The sequence below is a fragment of the Talpa occidentalis genome, unplaced genomic scaffold, assembly GCF_014898055.3.
Source record: "Talpa occidentalis isolate TD23 unplaced genomic scaffold, MPIMG_talOcc4v2.1 talOcc4.15, whole genome shotgun sequence".
Classification (NCBI taxonomy): Eukaryota; Metazoa; Chordata; class Mammalia; order Eulipotyphla; family Talpidae; genus Talpa; species Talpa occidentalis.
The window spans coordinates 71200599-71219142 of record NW_023601543.1 but is presented as its reverse complement, the minus strand read 5'-3'; the positions used below and the strand labels follow the sequence as shown (position 1 = coordinate 71219142).

Here is an 18544-nt window from a genome sequence, read left to right as displayed (position 1 = left end):
CTCAAAACAGGTGGCGGGTCTCTGTAAGAAGGGAAGGGACTGGTGGTGACAGGAAAGCCCGCCCTCGGTGGGCAACAGCATCTACCAGCAGGCAAGTGGGAAAGAGAGCATCCTGTTCTGTTACTAAGAAATCCAAACTTTACAGCTGCAGCTGCTCCTTCTCTTCTCTCTCCTTCCATTGTCCTCTTCCCCTGCGGTTTCAGTCTGTTGGTCACAGGCGAGAGTTCACCAGTGATAGAATGAGAAAGGAAGAGACAAGCAAGTTTTCCTCTCCACAGGAGCCGGCCTTCCCCCAGGCTCAACAACTCCCTCCTCAGCTCCAAAGCCAGTCTGGGTTTCTCTCTCCAACGTCTTCCCACTTACCATTAGCGTCTTTATTCCCCAACCCTAGAATTCCAGTCCCTGCCCAGATGAGCTGTTCTAGAACTGAAAGCAACTCCTCTCCCATTTAGAGTTGCTTTAAGGAGTCAGGAACCTGTGAAGGTGTTTCCCCTAGAAGTATTGCTACACCTAGTGGTTCTGATCTATCATTCTCTTCACATAGACTCCACCTCCACTCTGCAGAAATTAGCTTTTCTCTGCTAGCCTGAGAACCTAACCTTATTTCTAGCTATAATATTTGTTTATTAGACAGATATTTTGTATTTTTCATTGAGGGACTGTTGTTTTACAACATAGTTTTTTTTTTTTTTTAAACACAAAGCCCAAGAACTGTTTTAGGCCTTATACAAAACAAATCCCCTACTTTCAAAAAGGAGATCAATTCATACATCCAACCTGAGGATTGTCACTGGGATAAGCAGAGACCTCAGCCCAGCCCAAAAATTATACCACAGCCTATAGCCTCTGCTTCCCAGAAGGTAGGTGGAAGACCTGTCCTCTCAGAAATAGGAAGCAGTCATTAATTCTCAACGAAGTCTCATCTCTAGGCAAGGCACAGAGGATCTGTGAACAGTGGAAACTCCAGGGTAGTGCTGAGAAGGAACTGAGTGAGGGTTCTGGATGCCTGGGGAGAGCAAGAAAAGAGGCTCAAGACAGAGGAGGTTGACTCTCTCCTGGCCTCTGTCCTAGCCATGGTAAAGCAATTACCTCAAGCGGAGCCACAGCAAACTGGCCCACTTGTCTCATCATCTGCTTGTCTCTTCCTAACCCCAAATCAGGGCAGGCCTACTGTGGAGAGGAAGATTATAAGAGGCAGGAAAAACAACCAGAACAGCAGCTAAGGTGGGTCATGAGGGTGTGCTATGAAGCAGAAGGTAGGGATTGTGGGTAGGCAGCAATTGCTCCTTTCCACATACAAAGTAGGATAAAAATAGATTCTTCAGGGGCCTCCCCGGTGGCGCAGCGGTTGAGCGCTGGGTTGCGAAGCTGACCGCAGTCTCCGCGGCGCCGGTTCGATCCCCGGCTGCTCCCCGGCCACCGGAGGAGGGTCCCACATGGCTCGCAGACCTCTCCTGCCGCCCGCTGCTCCCCTCAGCAGTGGACTTCGGTCCTTCTGCCTGCTCTGCTCCCCGCTCTGGCTCTGGTGAATTCTCTCACCCTCCTGCGCTTCTGACTGTACCCAGTGCTTGTATAAACAAAACAAACAAACAAATAAATAAATAAAACATGCCTCTATTAAAAAAAAATTAAAAAAAAATAGATTCTTCAGAATTTTGGTAGTTCTTTCCTTTCTAGCTCTAGTTACTGCCCTCGGCCACTCCTCTCTCCCCAAAAACAACCCATCAATCCCTTCCTCTTCACTCCCCATCCCGCACCAGTTTCCTACCAGCCAATCCATGGTTCTTGATCGCCTAATCCCCATTCCTGTGCCTCCTGATATTAACAGTTCTGAGTATCATTCAGAAGGCATTATCTTCTCTTTGTCTTACTCAAAAAAAAAAAAAAATGCCTTCAACTTTGATAGTTCTTGCCACCTAGTAAAATATTGAAAATTTCAGGGGAATGGAAGGGAATAGCCCTCCAAGCTGTAAGTACAAAGCAAACAAGATTTCAGTAATGTTTGGAGTGTGCTAGTATTTGTGTGGGGAAAATATGTGTGTGTATATATATATGTCTAAACACATACTTTATCTCTGGGAAAATGCAGAAGAAACTAAATACTTTTTGGTGACTTTTGAAACTTGTGTTATATGCAAGTACTACCTTTTCTGCAAAAGAGAGTAAATATTTTAAAATAAAATTAGTGTGTGTGTGAGAAAAATGACCTTCCGTTCAATGGTTAAAAGCAAGATTATTTGAAAAAATGTTGATGTACATAAGAGTAGCAACCAAAAATTAAAGTGGTTATCTTTCAAAGATGTTACTTGGTGGAAAAAAAAATCCTCCCCTTCCCTTTTTTATTTGAATTTATGTTTTTGAAAATGAATGTGTTTTTCTTGTATATTAAAAATTATAATAATGTGAAAATAAAATGAGCATGTGTGGAGGCAAGAAATAAATGGGAAATCTGTGCCTTTGGCTTAATTTTGCTATAAACCTGCAACTGCACTAAAAAAATCTTTTATTTACTATTTTATTTATTTGGTTTTTGTGATTGTACTATTATTATTGAGATGAAAATGGTTTACACCACTGTATATGATTGGGGGGGTACAGGTTCACACCCCTTCAGGTGTATGTTACCATACCACACTCACCACCAAAACACCCATAATCCTCCACCATAGTCACTGAGTTTCCTCCCCACCTTTGCTTCTCTTCCTCCTACCTTCCCCCTCGGATTGCTTCAGTTCTGCAGTCCAATTCCTAGGTTTATTTTGGTTTAGTTTTGTCAGTTTCTTAATTTTGTTTCTCCATATTCCACACTCGAGTGAAATCATCTGATTCTCCTTTGACATATCTCCCTTAACATAATGCCCTCCAGGTCCATCCATGTTGCAAATAGTAAGGGTTTGTCTTCTTTTTATAGCTGCATAGTATTCCCCCATGAATATATACTATACTCTTCCACTCACCTCTCTTAGGCCATTTAGGTTGTTTCCAAAACTTGGTTATTGTCAATAGTGCTACAATGAACGTAGGAGTACATATGTTGCTTCAAATTAGTGTTTTTGCTCTCTTCATGTAGATGCCTAGCAGGTCATAAGGCAGATTTTTAATACTTTAAGAAACCTCCATGCTATTTCCCAGAGTTGCTGGACCCATCCAAATTACCACTCAGTGTAAAAGGGTACCTTTATCTCCACCCCATCTCCAACAGTTGTTGTTACTGGTCTTTTTGATATGGGCAGTTCTCAGGATGTGATGGTATCTCATTGTGTCTTTAATTTATATTTCCCTGATGATACAAGATGATGACTATTTTTCCCTATGCCTGTTGGCTATCTGTATGTCTTCTTTACAGAAGTAAAAACAAAGTCTTTTTTAAAATATTAGAAAATTGGACCTCCCTGGTGGCATAAGGGGTTAAGACACAACCTTTGAAGCTGTCCGCAGCCACTGCAGCACGAGTTTGATCCCTGGCCAGGGAGCTACCCACATGGTGCAGCAGACCTTTCCTGACTCGCCTCGCTGCTCCCCTCAGCAGTGTATTCCAGTAGATCTGCCTGTTCTGCTCCCCACTCTGTCTCTGGTGAATCCTCTCACCCCCCCACAACTCTGGCCTGTACCCCAGTTCTTGTATGCATAAATAAATAAATCTTTTAAAAAAATAAATAAAAGATTAGAAAATTACCATATATGGAAGACAAAAATTATAGAAATGTAAGGAATGGGGAAAAAAACAAGGGAAAGAGCCTCCTTATAGAAATGCACCATGCACATTTTCATACATGTCTCTCATTTTTTTTATTATACACACACACCAGCAAGGCACAGTTCTTTGTCTATCCAGACAGCTACAACACTGCAACTGACCCAAGACATGAGAGATCCTCTCCTCAGATATTGTCCGTTCAGAATCACCAAGTACTTCCTTCCCAAATGCAGGTAGTTTACAGATACCTTTGACCCACTGCTCAGACTGGACACCTGTTCCAGTCTCAGGAACTGTGCCTCCTCCTATTGAATGATCAAAATACCTTGACCAAGAAGTCAAGGTTTCCAGCAGACCACCCTCTTAGTCTTCTAAAATAACTAGCATAACACTTATCATTTTTATATGCCCTCACCTGAGGCATTGCCATTTACCTCCCACATCCAGTCTTGTCTTCCACATCATTCCTTCTTTATCTCTTCAGTCATGGAGTCATTCACATCATAAGTATCTTTTGACTATACCCTCTGTTCCAGAGGCTGGAGATAGCTTCTACCATTAAGCAACTGTCTGTGTTTTACTTCCCAGCTAGAGACAGCGAAGGTTGAGTTATGAGTAATTTCAAGTCAGGCTGTCATTAATACTTTAGCATATTTAAAACATGGTACCACAGGGCCTCCCCTGGTGGTGCAGCAGTTGAGCACTGGGCTGTGAAGCTGCCCACAGCCTCTGCAGTGCCGGTTCGATCCCCGGCTGCCGGCAAGGGTCCCACATGGCGCACAGACCTCTCCTGCCGCGTTAGCTGCTCCCCTCAGCAGTGTATTTCGTTGGTCTACCTGTTCTGTTCCCCGCTCTGGCTCTGGTGAATTCTTTCACCCTCTCGTGCTTCTGACTGTACCCAATGCTTGTATAAATAAATAAATAAATCTTTAAAAAAATAATAAAAAAATAAAAAATAAAATAAAAGAATGAAGAGGCTCTGTGTGTACTGATATATCTTCAAGATATATTTTAAGTGAAAAAAAAGTTGCACAATGTGTATGCCTCTCTCCTCCCTCTCCTTTTCTTCCCTTCTCCCTCCCTCTCCGCTCCTCTCTCTTTATCTGTAATGGAACTGCTAGAACGTCTCTGAAAGAATTCATATGAAAATAATCCAGTCCAAAAATGGCAGAAGAGCTAAAAATTAACTTCTCCAAAGAGGAAATGCAAATGGCCAACAGGCATATGAAAAACTGTTCAACATCACTTGTAATCAGGGAAATGCAAATCAAAACTACCATGAGATACCATCTTACACCAGTGAGAATGGCACATATTAAAAAAACTAGCAACAACAAATGCTGGCGAGGGTGTGGAGAAAAAGGAACTCTCCTGCACTGTTGGTGGGAGTGCAAACTGGTCCAACCACTGTGGAGAGCTGTGTGGAGATTTCTGGACCTACTAAAGATAGAGCTTCCATATAATCCAATCCAAAAAGATAGACACATGCAATTTGCAGCAACACGGATGGAGCTGGAAGGGATCATGCTCCGCGAAATAAGCCAGAAAGAAAAAGAAAAATACCGGATGGTCTCATTCATAGCAGGAATCTAGAAAACCTAAATAAGGGACCAGGAAAAGGAATAACTAAATAAGGGACCAGGAAAAGGAATAACTATAAGAAATAAAAAATCAAAATCAACAAACAACTATGAACCAGAGACATACTATGTGGGGGGGGGCAGGGAAAGGAGGGATCGTGGGGAAAGGAAGGATCGTGGTCAAAATAAGGGGGTTGCAATTGTATGGGGAATATAAAAATAAAATTTTTTAAAAATAGAAAAAATAAGAAAAGAAAATGGTAATTTTGGTAACCTCCAGAGAAAGGAATTATGTGCCTAAGAACCATTTACCCTTTTGCATTATGTGTCTATATTACCTATTTTGTCCCAAAATATGATTTTTTTAAAGATTTATTTATTTATTTATTTATTTATTTATTTATACAAGCACTGGGTACAGTCAGAAATGGCAGGTATGCTAGGGAGGATTGGAGTCAAGACAAACAGGTCATTAAAGCACTACAACAATGGGTGTTTGGGCATGCCACAGAGACAATGAAACAAACTCCAAATATTGATAATTATATATGGAATGCATCATAAAAGAGAAGGGTGTTTTGGGTTGTATTTTAAGACATTTCTTCATGACAAAGAGAGATGATAGGAACAGCCCTAAAACACAGGCTACCATTTGGGTCAAGAAAAAGAGATACTCCACTCTTAAGTGAATTCCTGATGCTAAGAGTCAATTTCACAGGTAGAGGAGGGCAACTTTGACCAGACCTCCAAAACCCAGTGAAAATCCTGATGGTGGACATCTGGTCATGAGCACCTAGTGTAGCAATTCTCCATTCTACTTTACCCAATAACAGACACAATACCCCAGTCATGAATGTAATTTTACAAACATACATTTCAAATCTTGTTTAAAGCACTTGAAAATGCTGTTCTCTCCTTACAAGCTGCAAAGTCTGTTCTTTTCAGTTGCTTAATTGGTTGTTTTATCTGACGCTTGATAAATTTATTTGGGATTTAAAGAAACATGGCCTCGTATTTATTGAGTACCTACAATTTTCAAAATTACCTTGATAAATGCCTTTGTCTTCCAAATAAATCTAATGTTTTTGCTCTCAAGACAATTCAGCGATAAATGTAGAGTAAGTATTGTTACTTGTGTTACCTATCTGTACCTAAATCTGGAAATATAAAGTGAGTTGTCCAAAGTCTGTTGATTCATTGCTGGTTTCCGCAGTATTTGGTGGTCTTTAGTTTGTCATTGTCCTGTGAAATATAATATTCTAAACTGAATTAGTTGACATACTAGTCAAGGTTTGCAGAGAAACAAGGGAGGGAGGGAGGGAGGAGACAGACAGCTTGCTGACTCTCTCCATTTATATCTCTCAGCAAATTTTAAATGAAGAGGAATTTCAGGAATTTAGGAATTTAAGGAATTTCCACATATGATTGCAAGGACTAGAAAGTCCTAAATTTCTGGGCAGGCTGGAAATTCCACCAAAAAGTTGTTGCTTTGAGTCCGAAGGCACTCTAGACTCAGAATTTCTTTCTCTTGGATGAACCTCTCTTTTCTCTTTAGGTCGTCAACTGATTAGATGAGGCCCACACAAACCACGAGAGTAATCTACTTTACTCAAAGACTACTTGTGTATATGTTTAGCACATCTTTAAAAAGTAGCTTCAAAGCAAGATCTAGAACAAACAGCTGGGCACCATAGCCTAGCCAAATTGACACATAAAATTAATCATCAGAGTTAGCAGTTGGAATGACTGTGTGTGACTCATATCCTAAACTAACATGACTTAAGCAAGATAGCTTTCAAGTAAGCAGTTAAAAGTAGTAGTCCAGGCCTGGGATAGTGACTCTGCAGTCATAAAGGGTCCAAGCCCATTGTTGCACCACTATCCTCAACACAACTTCTGCTTCATGTCCCAAGATGACTGCCTTAACTAACCCAACCTTTTTAAAATTTGCAAGGAGAGAGGAAAGGAGAGCAAAATAGCATCTACCTCACTTTAAAGACATTTCTGGAAGATTCACATGCTTTACATACATGGTCTAGATTTTAGTTAATAGCCACAATTATTTATTTTGAGGGCCATTTACCCACATAAAATAAAATGTAGGGAATCTGAACTGAAAAGTCAGGGAAGAAAAGAATGTGTGTGTGTGTACATATTGCTACACTAAACAACTGAAGGAATGTTATGTCTCTCATGGTGTACACCCTACACTATTCAGGATTACTCATGTGAATGGCAGCTTGTGAGTGCCAAATATCAAAGGGCACCAATCACATCAGTCTATGCCATAGGCCTTCCTTAATTCCCAATATGTTCGGTGTGAAGGTAAGTGTTGACCACGTGAATGTAGTCTTATTCCAATATGGCTGGATGTACTGCATAGCTAAAAGGAAGGAGGACCATTCATATTCTACTCTATTCTACAGATCTTTCTGGACTCCTCATGTACTCAGTGTGGAGCTACAAGAGATGGCCACATAAAAAAAGACTGATAACCTTGTTTGCCTGTGAGCACTGCACACTCAGAAGATGCCATTCACACCACAATCTATGCCAGGTTTCTTTCTGGACTCCTAATAACTTCAAGATGGAGGTAAGTATTGATAGATGTACTGTATAGTTTAATCAGTGTCATTTACATCACAGTACTCACATCTAAGTTTATAGATTCCTCAAATGGCCAAGGTGGAGTTAGCGATGATCAAATAAAAACTTTTAGTTCATATATTTGGTGGGTGCATTCCGCATAGGGAGTTCTTTTCACATTGTCGTCTATGCCATTAATCTTCCTGGATTTCTCATATGGTTAACATGGAAGCCACATGTTAGCCACATGAAATTAGATTGTGCCATGTACTTTAAGTGCACTCTAAAGCACACATAGTACTAACCATATCCTAGTATATGCCATGGGAATTTCTAATCTCAAATGCTCAAAGTGAAGGTAAAATGATGACCGAGTGAAAGTAAATTTATCCTTGTGCATTTGGGTACATTATACAACTAAAGAGGTGCCGTTCACTATCTAGTAAATTCCATAGTTCTTTCTGGAGTCCTCATATACTAGTGTGCAGGTAAGTGATGGTCATGAGTTAGACTTAATTTCCCTTACAGTTGAATATACTGCACTATTCAAGGACTGACAGTCACATTCTAGTCTATGTCATGGATCTTTCTGGATTTTTCATATTGTCAATATAAAGATTATGGCTTATGAAATCAGACTTAGCGTATAAACAGTTGAGTGCTCTGCACAACTTAAAGGGTGTCAATTACAAGATAAATCTGGACTTGCGTGCTTAATATGGGTATAAATGCCATATTCAAGTAGATTTATTTTGTGTAAACTTGGGTGCACAATGAAACTTAAGGAATACCAAGTCACATTCTAATTGGTGATATAAATCTTTCTGGACTCCTTATATGTTCAGTGTGGAGGTAGGTGATCGCCATGTGAAAATATATTTATTCCATATACATTTCAGTATTTGCAATTGGAGTGCAATTAACATCATAGTACTAGTTGTGCACCTTTCTGGACACTTCTTATTGTGGTGGTTAGTAGTGATGAAATGAAGGCAGAAAAAAGTCCACACACAGATGAGTGAACTGTGCAACTGTAGGAGTGCCAGTCACATACAAGCCCATGCCATGGTTCATACAGGGTTCCTCCATGCTCTGTGTGGAGGTAAGTGATGGCCAAATGAAGTAGACATAGTCTATGTACTGTTGGGTCACTGCACAATTCAATATGTGTGATTTACATCATGGCTTATACCATGTATCTTTCTGGATTACTTATATCCTCAGTGTGGTGGTGGTAATTGAAGGCAGATGGCAGTAGACTTATTGCATGTCCAGTTAGGTGCCCTGCATAACTCAATGAGTGTCAATCTCCTCTCATTCTAAATTATTAATTTTCTGGATGTCTCATTTGCTTAATGGATGGATGTAGACTTATTTTGTGCATGTAGACTTATTTCATGAATGCTTAGGAGTAGTCCACAACTTAAAGAGAGCCATTACTATCATAATCTATATCTTGGAATTTTCTGGAATCTATGTATGTGCATGTGGAGGCATGTGATGGCCTGATAAAGGAAGTTTATACTATGCATTGTCGTGTGCATTGCACAACACTAGTGTGTGTCTGAATGCATTGCACAGCTCCAGCTATGTGACTCCTAATCTATATCAGGGATCTTTCTGGGTTTTCTAGTGCTTAATGTGGATGTAATTGATGGCCACATGAAAGTGGATTTATTTCATGAATGGTGGAGTGCACTATACACCCAAGTTGTGCCAATCCTGTTGCAGTCTGTATCCTGTATCATTCCTCACTCCTCATGTTTGATGTATAGATACGTGATGGCAATAAGGAAGTAGACTTATGTTTGTTATAATGAGCTTCACAAGCAAAACATGCCATTCAAATCACAATTTATGCCATGTATTTCATCCAGTTCTTCATATTCTCTATGAGGGAGGAAATAATGGTCTCATGAAAAAGACTGACTCCACTAATGCTTGTACATCTTACATACTCGTGGGAATATCATTCATATTACAGTCTACACCATGAACTTTTTTGTGTTTTTGTATGCCCAGTGTGAATGCAAGGAATTGCCACATTGACTTGTAAGTCCCTAGAATCAGGGCTCTTTGGGAATTATGTGGAAATCAGACCCTAAACAGGCAATAACAATAACAAATGTAAGGATCTCCCCAGTGGTGCAGCGGGTTGAGCACAGCACTGTGAAGCTGTCCGCAGCCTCTGCAGTGCTGGTTCCATCCCGGCCAGCCTGCTAGAATCCCACATGGTGCAGCAGACCTCTCCTGTCACACCCGCTGCTCCCCTCAGCAGTGTATTTTGGTCAGTCTGCCTGTTCTGTTCCCCACTCTGTCTCTGGTGAATCCTCTCACCCTCCCGCACATCTGGCCTGTACCCCAGTTCTTGTGACCTGTACCCCAGCTCTTGTATAAAAATAAATAAATCTTTAAAAAAAAAACAATAACAAATTTAAGAAAAGAAATACAGGCGATATGGAAACAGACACTAAGAGGAAACCTGATCTAATCCAGATCAGGGAAAGACTCCTCAGGAAATGACTTTACAACTGAAACTTGAATGAGAAGCAGTTTTCCAGACTAAGACCTAGGAGTAAAGGAACCAAGTAAAAATAACTAAATGCTTACAGGTTCAGAACTGAGAGAAAGAGGGTGTGTTCAAGGAATGAACAAGTTGATGTTGGATGGGGTATCAGAAAGGAACAAGAGAGACTATGGTTGAGACCAGAGAATCCTCCTCAGAAGGCCAAGGTCACCAAATTCCAATAGCCTTTCAATTGTTATTCTTCAAAAGCATCCCCAGTGTACTGCTATTAATTTCTTTTTTTTCTTACAGTGTTTGCTTTCTTTTCTTAGTTGTAGTCCCCATAGAATTTCTACCACCAGTTCACCCCTATACCATCACCATAGTCCCTTGTGCTCTTCCCGCCCTCGGTTTTTGTTTCTGGTTTTTTTTTTTTTAAGATTTACTTACTTCTGCATACAAGAACTGGGGTACAGGCCAGAGGTGTACGGGGTGAGATGATTCACCAGAGACAGAGTGGGGAACAGACCAGGTGGACTGACTGAGGCACACTGCTGAGGGGAGCAGCGGGTGAGTCAGGAGAGGTCTGCTGAGCCATATGGGTTGCTCCCTGGCCGGCCGGGGATTGAACTTGTGCTGCAATCACTGTGGATAGTTTCATAGGTTTTGTCTTAACCCCTTGCACCACCAGGGAGCACCCCCCCCCGTCCTCGTTTTGATCTGTGTTAGGCACACTACTAGGCCCTTTCCATGTTTTATTTCATTTATTCATTTCCATGGATCTATGACTTAGATACTAGTCATATCCCATTTCTGTAAATGAGGAACTGTGGTACAGTTGTACATCTAGTAAGTAATAAAGCCAAGATTTAAATTCAGGTCAATCTGAAATCAGACCCATGGATTGGGAGAAAATTTTTGCACACAACACTAATGATAAAGGACTGCTCACAAAATCTACAAAGTGTTGATGAGACTCAACAAAAACAAAGTAAATAATCCAGTCCAAAAATGGGCAGAAGAGCTAAAAAGAAACTTCTCCAAAGAGGAAATGCAAATGACCAATAGGCATATGAAAAAATGTTCAACATCACTAGTCATCAGGGAAATGCAAATCAAAACTACAATGAGATACCATCTTACACCAGTGAGAATGGCACATATTAAAAAAACTAGCAACAACAAATGTTGGTGAGGATGTGGAGAAAAAAGAACTCTCCTGCACTGTTGGTGGGAGTGCAAACTGGTCCAACCACTATGGAGAGCTGTGTGGACATTCCTCAATCTGCTAAAGATGGAACTTCCATATAATCCAGCAATTCCACTCCTAGGTATTTACCCAAAGGACACAGAAACATTAATTCAAAAGGGCACCTGCACCCCTATGTTTATAGCAGCTCTATTTACAATAGGTAAAACCTGGAAGCAATCCAAATGCCCAAAAATAGATGACTGGATCAAGAAGATGTGGTGCATATACACAATGGAATATTACTCAGCAATCAAAAAAGAAAATGCAATTTGCAGCAACATGTATGTAGCTGGAAGGGATCATGCTCAGCAAAATAAGCCAGAAAGAAAAAGAAAAATACCAGATGGTCTCACTCAAAGCAGGAATTTAGAAAACCTAAATAAGGGACCAGGAAAAAGACTAATTATAATAAAATCAAAATCAAAATCAACAAGCAGCTATAAACCAGAGACACACTGGGTGGGGGGGAGGGAGTAGGATCAAAACAAGGGGAGTGGGAATTGTATGGGGATTATAACCAAGATGAAAATACATACATTGTGCAAAAATGAGAAATGATGTAAAATATATATATAATTAAAAAATGAAAAAAATTTGAAATCAGAGCTCAAACCATATATCTTGTTAACACCTCTTTAAACTGTGTTGTCATTCTGCAAGTGGTATTTTGAGCAGAGAAATTCAGCTGCTCTATAAATATTAAATTTTTCAAAATGGAAAGTCCCCAAAAGGAAAGTGTGAGTCTTATGATCTGAAGATTTCAGACTGACATAGGCAACTGTCATGTGTATAGAATGCTGTCTTAATTAGTGTGCTCCAATAACTAAAATTTCATGCCTTTCAAAGAATATGAAATTTTAGTCCCAAAAATCATGAGTAGAGCTTACACTTGGATTTTTGCCCAATGAAACATTCTACTGTGACTGAAGCAAAATGAATTCACACACCTCTTTAGGAGGAAGCCAGTTCATATTATGAAGATTGAGGTCCTGCCAGAGATAAGAGATGTGTCTAGAGGAAACCATTGTGATGTCTTGTTCCTGCTGCTCCTTGACTTTTCAAGCAGATCCCAAGACAGTATATCAAGACCTTTCTAAAAGCACCCCTATGTGAATGAACAAATAAATCATTGAAAAGTATAATAAAACCAAAATAAATTCCCTAGGAAAACAACATGAATATTCGAAAACAATGGCTTCATAGCTAAATTAGGTCAATATAATTCCTTAGGTTTTAGCTTTAAGGCCACTCCAACTTGTCTATCAATGCAGTATTGAGTAAATGACAGATATGATCTTCACCCACTAACTTCTGATTATAAACACATATTTCTGCTTTTGCTAGGAAGGTTTAATCTTCCCCTGTAACTTAATAAGAAATGCTAGAAAAAAAATTCATTGTAATAGTTGGGATGTATTCTCGAAGCTAAAGTATTATTAAACTTGGACAAACAGTAGCAGGTATACTTATTAAAATTTGAAGTCTTATGAATGAGCAAATCTATGACTATTGAATGTCTTTTTAACCTATAAGAAGATACTACTTTTGATTGATTTTTTTGGAGGGCCTACGTTCAAAATAAAGGATTTCCTCATAAGATACATCAATTTATGTGACGTTTAAATTTTTTACTTTCACTATGTTTCCCCATTCCTCTGTGTGTATGTGCATGTACACACTCACCAACAGTATCTTTTCATAGATGAGCAATATGAAAAACACTGAAAAAAGAGCTATTTCTGCCCACCTTATAAAAATGTTTAATTTGTTGCTCAAATAAAAGAGTTAGCAGCACGATCAAAGTCTGGCTTCCTCAAACTTAAAGTTGTTCTTCTAAGCCTTAAATATCCATTTATTGTGTTCCTGAGTATCTGCTATGACTATTAAGTATGGCAATATATACCTTATTTTGGCTTATAATCTGGAAGAGACTGTTTTTTTTTTTTTTTTTTAAATCACATTCCTCCGAAGTTCTTGCTAATAATACAACATTTGTAGATCTTCTTCTAGGAAGCTGAAGTGACAGGGTCTGGATTTACTAGGACATAATTATGAAAAAACAGTTTTTAAGACATTGGTCATCAGACACAGAAAGGCAATAATCTTTGAGAGACAGGAAACATTACTAGGTAAGCCCTGTGCTTACCCACAGAAAATGGAATCTAATGATATATAAAAGGGATTATACATCATGATCAAATGGAGTTCACCCAAGAATGCAGGATTGGTTTAACACTCAAATGTTAATAAAAATTCTCAACAAACCAAGAATAGAAGGGGTCTGCCTCAACCTAATAAGCATATATGTAAAAACCTAATTACTAAAATGGTAAAAATCTGAATCATTTCTCCCCAAGATCTGGACCAAAACAAGGATATCGACTCTCACTAATTCTATTTAAAATTTTGTACTGGAGGTTGTAACCAGTGAAAGGGGATTAAAAAAAAAAAAGAAAAGAAAAGAAATGGAAGGCAACCACATTGGAAGGGAAGAACAAAACTGTCCTATTCATAAATTATATGCTTGTCCATGTAAAAAAAATCCTATAGAAACACAAACAAGGCACTAAAACTAATAAGTTAGTTTAGTAAGTTGCAGCATACAAAATCAATATACAAAATCAATTCTATTTCCATATATTAGCAATGAAAACTTGGAAAACATGGCACCAAAAATACTAAAAACTAGGAATGAACCAGACAAAAGATGTGTGATATTTATGTGCTGAAAACTAAAAAACATTGCTGGGAGAAATTAAAGAACACCTAAATAAAAGAGAAATATAGCATGTTCATGGCTTAAAGATCATACTATGAAGATGTCAATTCAAAGCAGATCAGCAGTTATAATCCCAGTATGATTATTTGTTAGACTTAAAAGATGATTCTAAAATTCATATAGAAATTTGAGGAATATAGAAATGGCAAAACGATTTTCAAAAATAGGAGAAACTTTGGATGGCTTTTATTACTTGACTTCAAGATTTACTAAAAAGTTGTAGTTGGTATTGGTGTAAAGATTTATAAATAGATCAATTGATCAGAATAGGGAATCCGTAAAGAGACCCACACCTATATGGTCAATTGATTGTTGACAAAGTTATAATGGCAATTTGACACAGAAAGACCCGCTTTTTTTTTTTTTTAACTAATTATGCTGGAACAATTAGATCCCAACTGCAAAAAAGCAAGCGTTAATTCATACTTTATCCCCACATATAAAATTAACTAAAAATGGATCAGAGACCCAAATGTAAACCTTTAACTATAAAACTTCTAGAAAAACATTCAATTTTTCCCATCTTTAAATTTCTTAAATATGACATAAAACTATGATACATAAAAGAAGGAATGAAAGCACATATCTACGTAAGGACTTGTGTACAAATGTTCATAGCACCTTTATTTGTAATAATCAAAAATTGAGAATATCCCAAATGTCAATCAACAAACTAATAAATTAACAATTGTGGTATATCATGCAATGGAATATTACTAAATAACAAAAGGAACAGACTATTGGTACGACAATATGGATGAATCACAAAACATTTTTTCTGTGTTAAAAAAGTCAAACAGAAATGACTACACACTGTATGATTACATTTATATAAAACTCTAAATATATACAAATTAATCAATGGCAACAAACAATACATCAGAGGCTACCTGGGGTGACAGGATAGAGGGTAAAGAGACAATGATTATAAAGAAACTTTGGGGAGTGACATTTTCATTAATCTTGATTGTAGTGATTTCATGAGTGTGTACATATGTCAAAACTCATGAAATTCTACACTTTAAATATGTGAAGTTCTTTGCATGTCAATTATATCTCAATAAAGTTGTTTAAAAATAATGTAAATTTTTACTTCTATAGTACATTAGCTTTTTGTAATCTAAAATATATTCACTGTTAGATTTGGTGCTTTGGCATCAGCGCAAAAGACTCACAAGTAAAAACAGAATAAGGACATGGTCAAAGAGCAGCTGCCTCGCGGGTTAAAACTATATAAAAATAACTCCAACCAACTGAAAATTTAGCACAGAAAGGGGAAGCAATTTTTAGAAATAAATGCTGATCATTCTCATTTCATAAATTATTTCTAAATATATTTTTCTAGTGACCTGTTTTATTCCTTGAGGTTGAAGTGTTTTAAATGTAAAACATTTTTAAAGATTTATTTATTTATGCATACAAGAACTGGGGTACAGGCCAGAGGTGTGGGGGGTGAGAGGATTCACCAGAGACAGAGTGGGGAACAGAACAGGCAGACTGATTGAAATACACTGCTGAGGGGAGCAGCGGGTGAGACAGGAGAGGTCTGCTGCACGATGTGGGTTGCTCCCTGGCCGGCCGGGGATCGAACTCATGCTGCAGAGGCTGCGGATAGCTTCATAGGTTGTGTCTTAACCCCTTGTGCCACCAGGAAGGCCCTAAATGTAAAATTTTAAGTGACATATTTACATACACACTCCAATGAGAAAGGAGATCACAATTATCAAAACCAGCTATTATCAGGTAATGTGGTGTGCTTTGCAATGTAAATGAAGACCAAAATAAGACATTTGTTCTTTTTTTTTTTTAAGATTTTATTTATTTATTATTTATACATGCACCGGGTACAGTCAGAAGTGCAGGAGGGTGAGAGAATTCACCAGAGCCAGAGCGGGTTGCAGAGCAGGCAGAAGGACCGAAGTACACTGCTGAGGGGAGCAGCGGGTGGCAGGAGAGGTCTGCGTGCCATGTGGGACCCTCCTCCGGTGGCCGGGGAGCAGCCGGGGATTGAACCGGTGCTGCAGAGGCTGCAGGCAGGCTTCGCAACCCAGTGCTCAACTGCTGTGCCACCGGGGAGGCCCAGACAAGTGTTCTTTTAAGGTAAAAAAGCAAGAATTTTTACTGCCCAATATCTGACAGTCAGATATGTATTAGAGGTGAAAAGGACTTCTCTTACAGACCTTTGTTCTCTTACAGCCCAATTTTGGAAGAAAATTAATTTTTGTAAAAGCAGGATGTTTGATTTTAACTTCTCTAGAAGATCAGTCAGAATCTCTCATTCTTCATGTCCTCCTTCCCTATGACCCTTTTCCCACAATGGATCGAACCTGTCTACCTACAGCAGTGGTAGCTAGAAGGAAGAGAAATGCATATTGAAATTAGAGGTATCTTGTAGCTACAGAATCTGCAAAGCTCCAGAAGAGAATAATGCGTACTGTTACTTAGTCATTTCTATTGGGAAATTAGGCAAATACTTAGGGCGAGGGCTCATTTCCTGCCCCACTCTCTACACTAAAAAGGGAAGAGACTAAAGAGAGAGAAATGATTCAGGCAGCATATCAGTCTGGATACGATCACAAAAGTAAAGCCACACATAGAAATTTTGATTTAAAGAATTATTAACAAGGAGTGACATAAGCAAAATGGCAAAATAGGAGATCACAGTCCTCGCACTATCACAGAAACATGGATTTGGAAACATTGATACACTATATATATATATAATATATATATAATATATTATATATAATATATTATATATATATTATATAATATATTGTATAATATATATAATATATAATATATTATATAATGTATTATATATATTATATTATATATTATATATATATTATACTATAAATTATATATATATATATATATATATATCACTACTACATCATACTCAATGGTAAAAAACTGAAAACTTTTCTTCCAATATCTGGAACAAGGCAAGAATGTCCACTCTCACCACTTGCATTCAACACAGTACTGGGAGTCCTAGGCAGAGCAATTAGTCAAAAAAAAAAAAGAAATAGAAGTCATCCAAATAGGAGAGGAAGAAGTAAAATTATCTGTTTACAGATGACAAGATCTTATATGTACAAAAGGCTAATTATTGTTTGATGTGTTCCATTGAAGTGTTTGTGTCTTTCAGAAAGTTCTAGAAGAGCAGTAAGTTACTTGCAACTATTACCTTCTTAGGCAAGAAGATAGTCAACTATGACTCCTGAGATAGTCAATTATGGTAATGAAGACAGTGGGGTATGAAGTAATAAAATTCACATTAATGACTGTAGATAGTTAACTCTGTGGATATAAATAGTTGGGTTGTCATCCAGAAGGATTTTATTTCTTTTAATTTTTCTTCTTGGCGATGCAACGAATTCAACCCTCTTATGTGACAAATTATTCTATACATGGGTTGATCATTAACCAATTTTAATACTAAGACCATTCTTTTTTTTTTTAAATAATAAATTTTATTTTTATATTCCCCCATACAATTGCAAACGCCCTATTCTGACCCCAATCCTTCCCCTCCCGCCCCCCACCCCCCAAAAAGTGTCTCTGGTTCATAGTTTTTTGTTGATTTTGATTTTCACTTTTTTTTTTTTTTTTTTTTTTTTTTTTTAAAAAGATTTATTTATTTATTTATTTATGCAAGCCCTGGGTACAGTCAGAAGCGCGGGAGGGTGAGAGAATTCACTAGAGCCAGAGTGGGGAGCAGAGCAGGCAGAAGGACCGAGGTACACTGCTGAGGGGAGCAGCGGGCGGCAGGAGAGGTCTGCGCACCATGTGGGACCCTCCTCCGGTGGCCAGGGAGCAGCCGGGGATCGAACCGGCGCCTCAGAGGCCGCGGGCAGCTTCGCAACCCAGCGCTCAACCTCTGTGCCACCGGGGAGGCCCGATTTTCACTTTCTTATATTCATTTTCCTGGTCCCTTATTTAAGTTTTCTAGATTCCTGCTATGAGTGAGACCATCCGGTATTTTTCTTTTTCTTTTTGGCTTATTTCGCTGAGCATGATCCCTTCCAGCGCCATCCATGTTGCTGCAAATTGCATGTGCTTATCTTTTTTGAATGCTGAGTAATATTCCATGGTGTATATGTACCACATCTTCTTGATCCAGTCATCTATTTTTGGG

The 18544-nt window shown here is 38.6% G+C and overlaps 1 protein-coding gene across 14 annotated transcripts in view; it reads left to right on the top strand.

Moving 5' to 3' along the window:
- The window catches only part of GK (glycerol kinase), a 342820-nt gene that overhangs the window by 228385 nt on the left and 95891 nt on the right, over positions 1-18544 (top strand). For 13 of the 14 annotated variants that reach the window (XM_054695801.1, XM_054695793.1, XM_054695794.1 and 10 more), the window contains one exon: positions 7704-7870. In XM_054695801.1, coding sequence (XP_054551776.1) covers positions 7721-7870 — 150 coding nt within the window. In that variant the 5' untranslated portion in view covers positions 7704-7720. Of the gene's footprint in view, positions 1-1201; positions 1225-7703; positions 7871-18544 lie in introns of those variants that run through there. The other variant, XM_054695797.1, reaches the window with a different exon arrangement.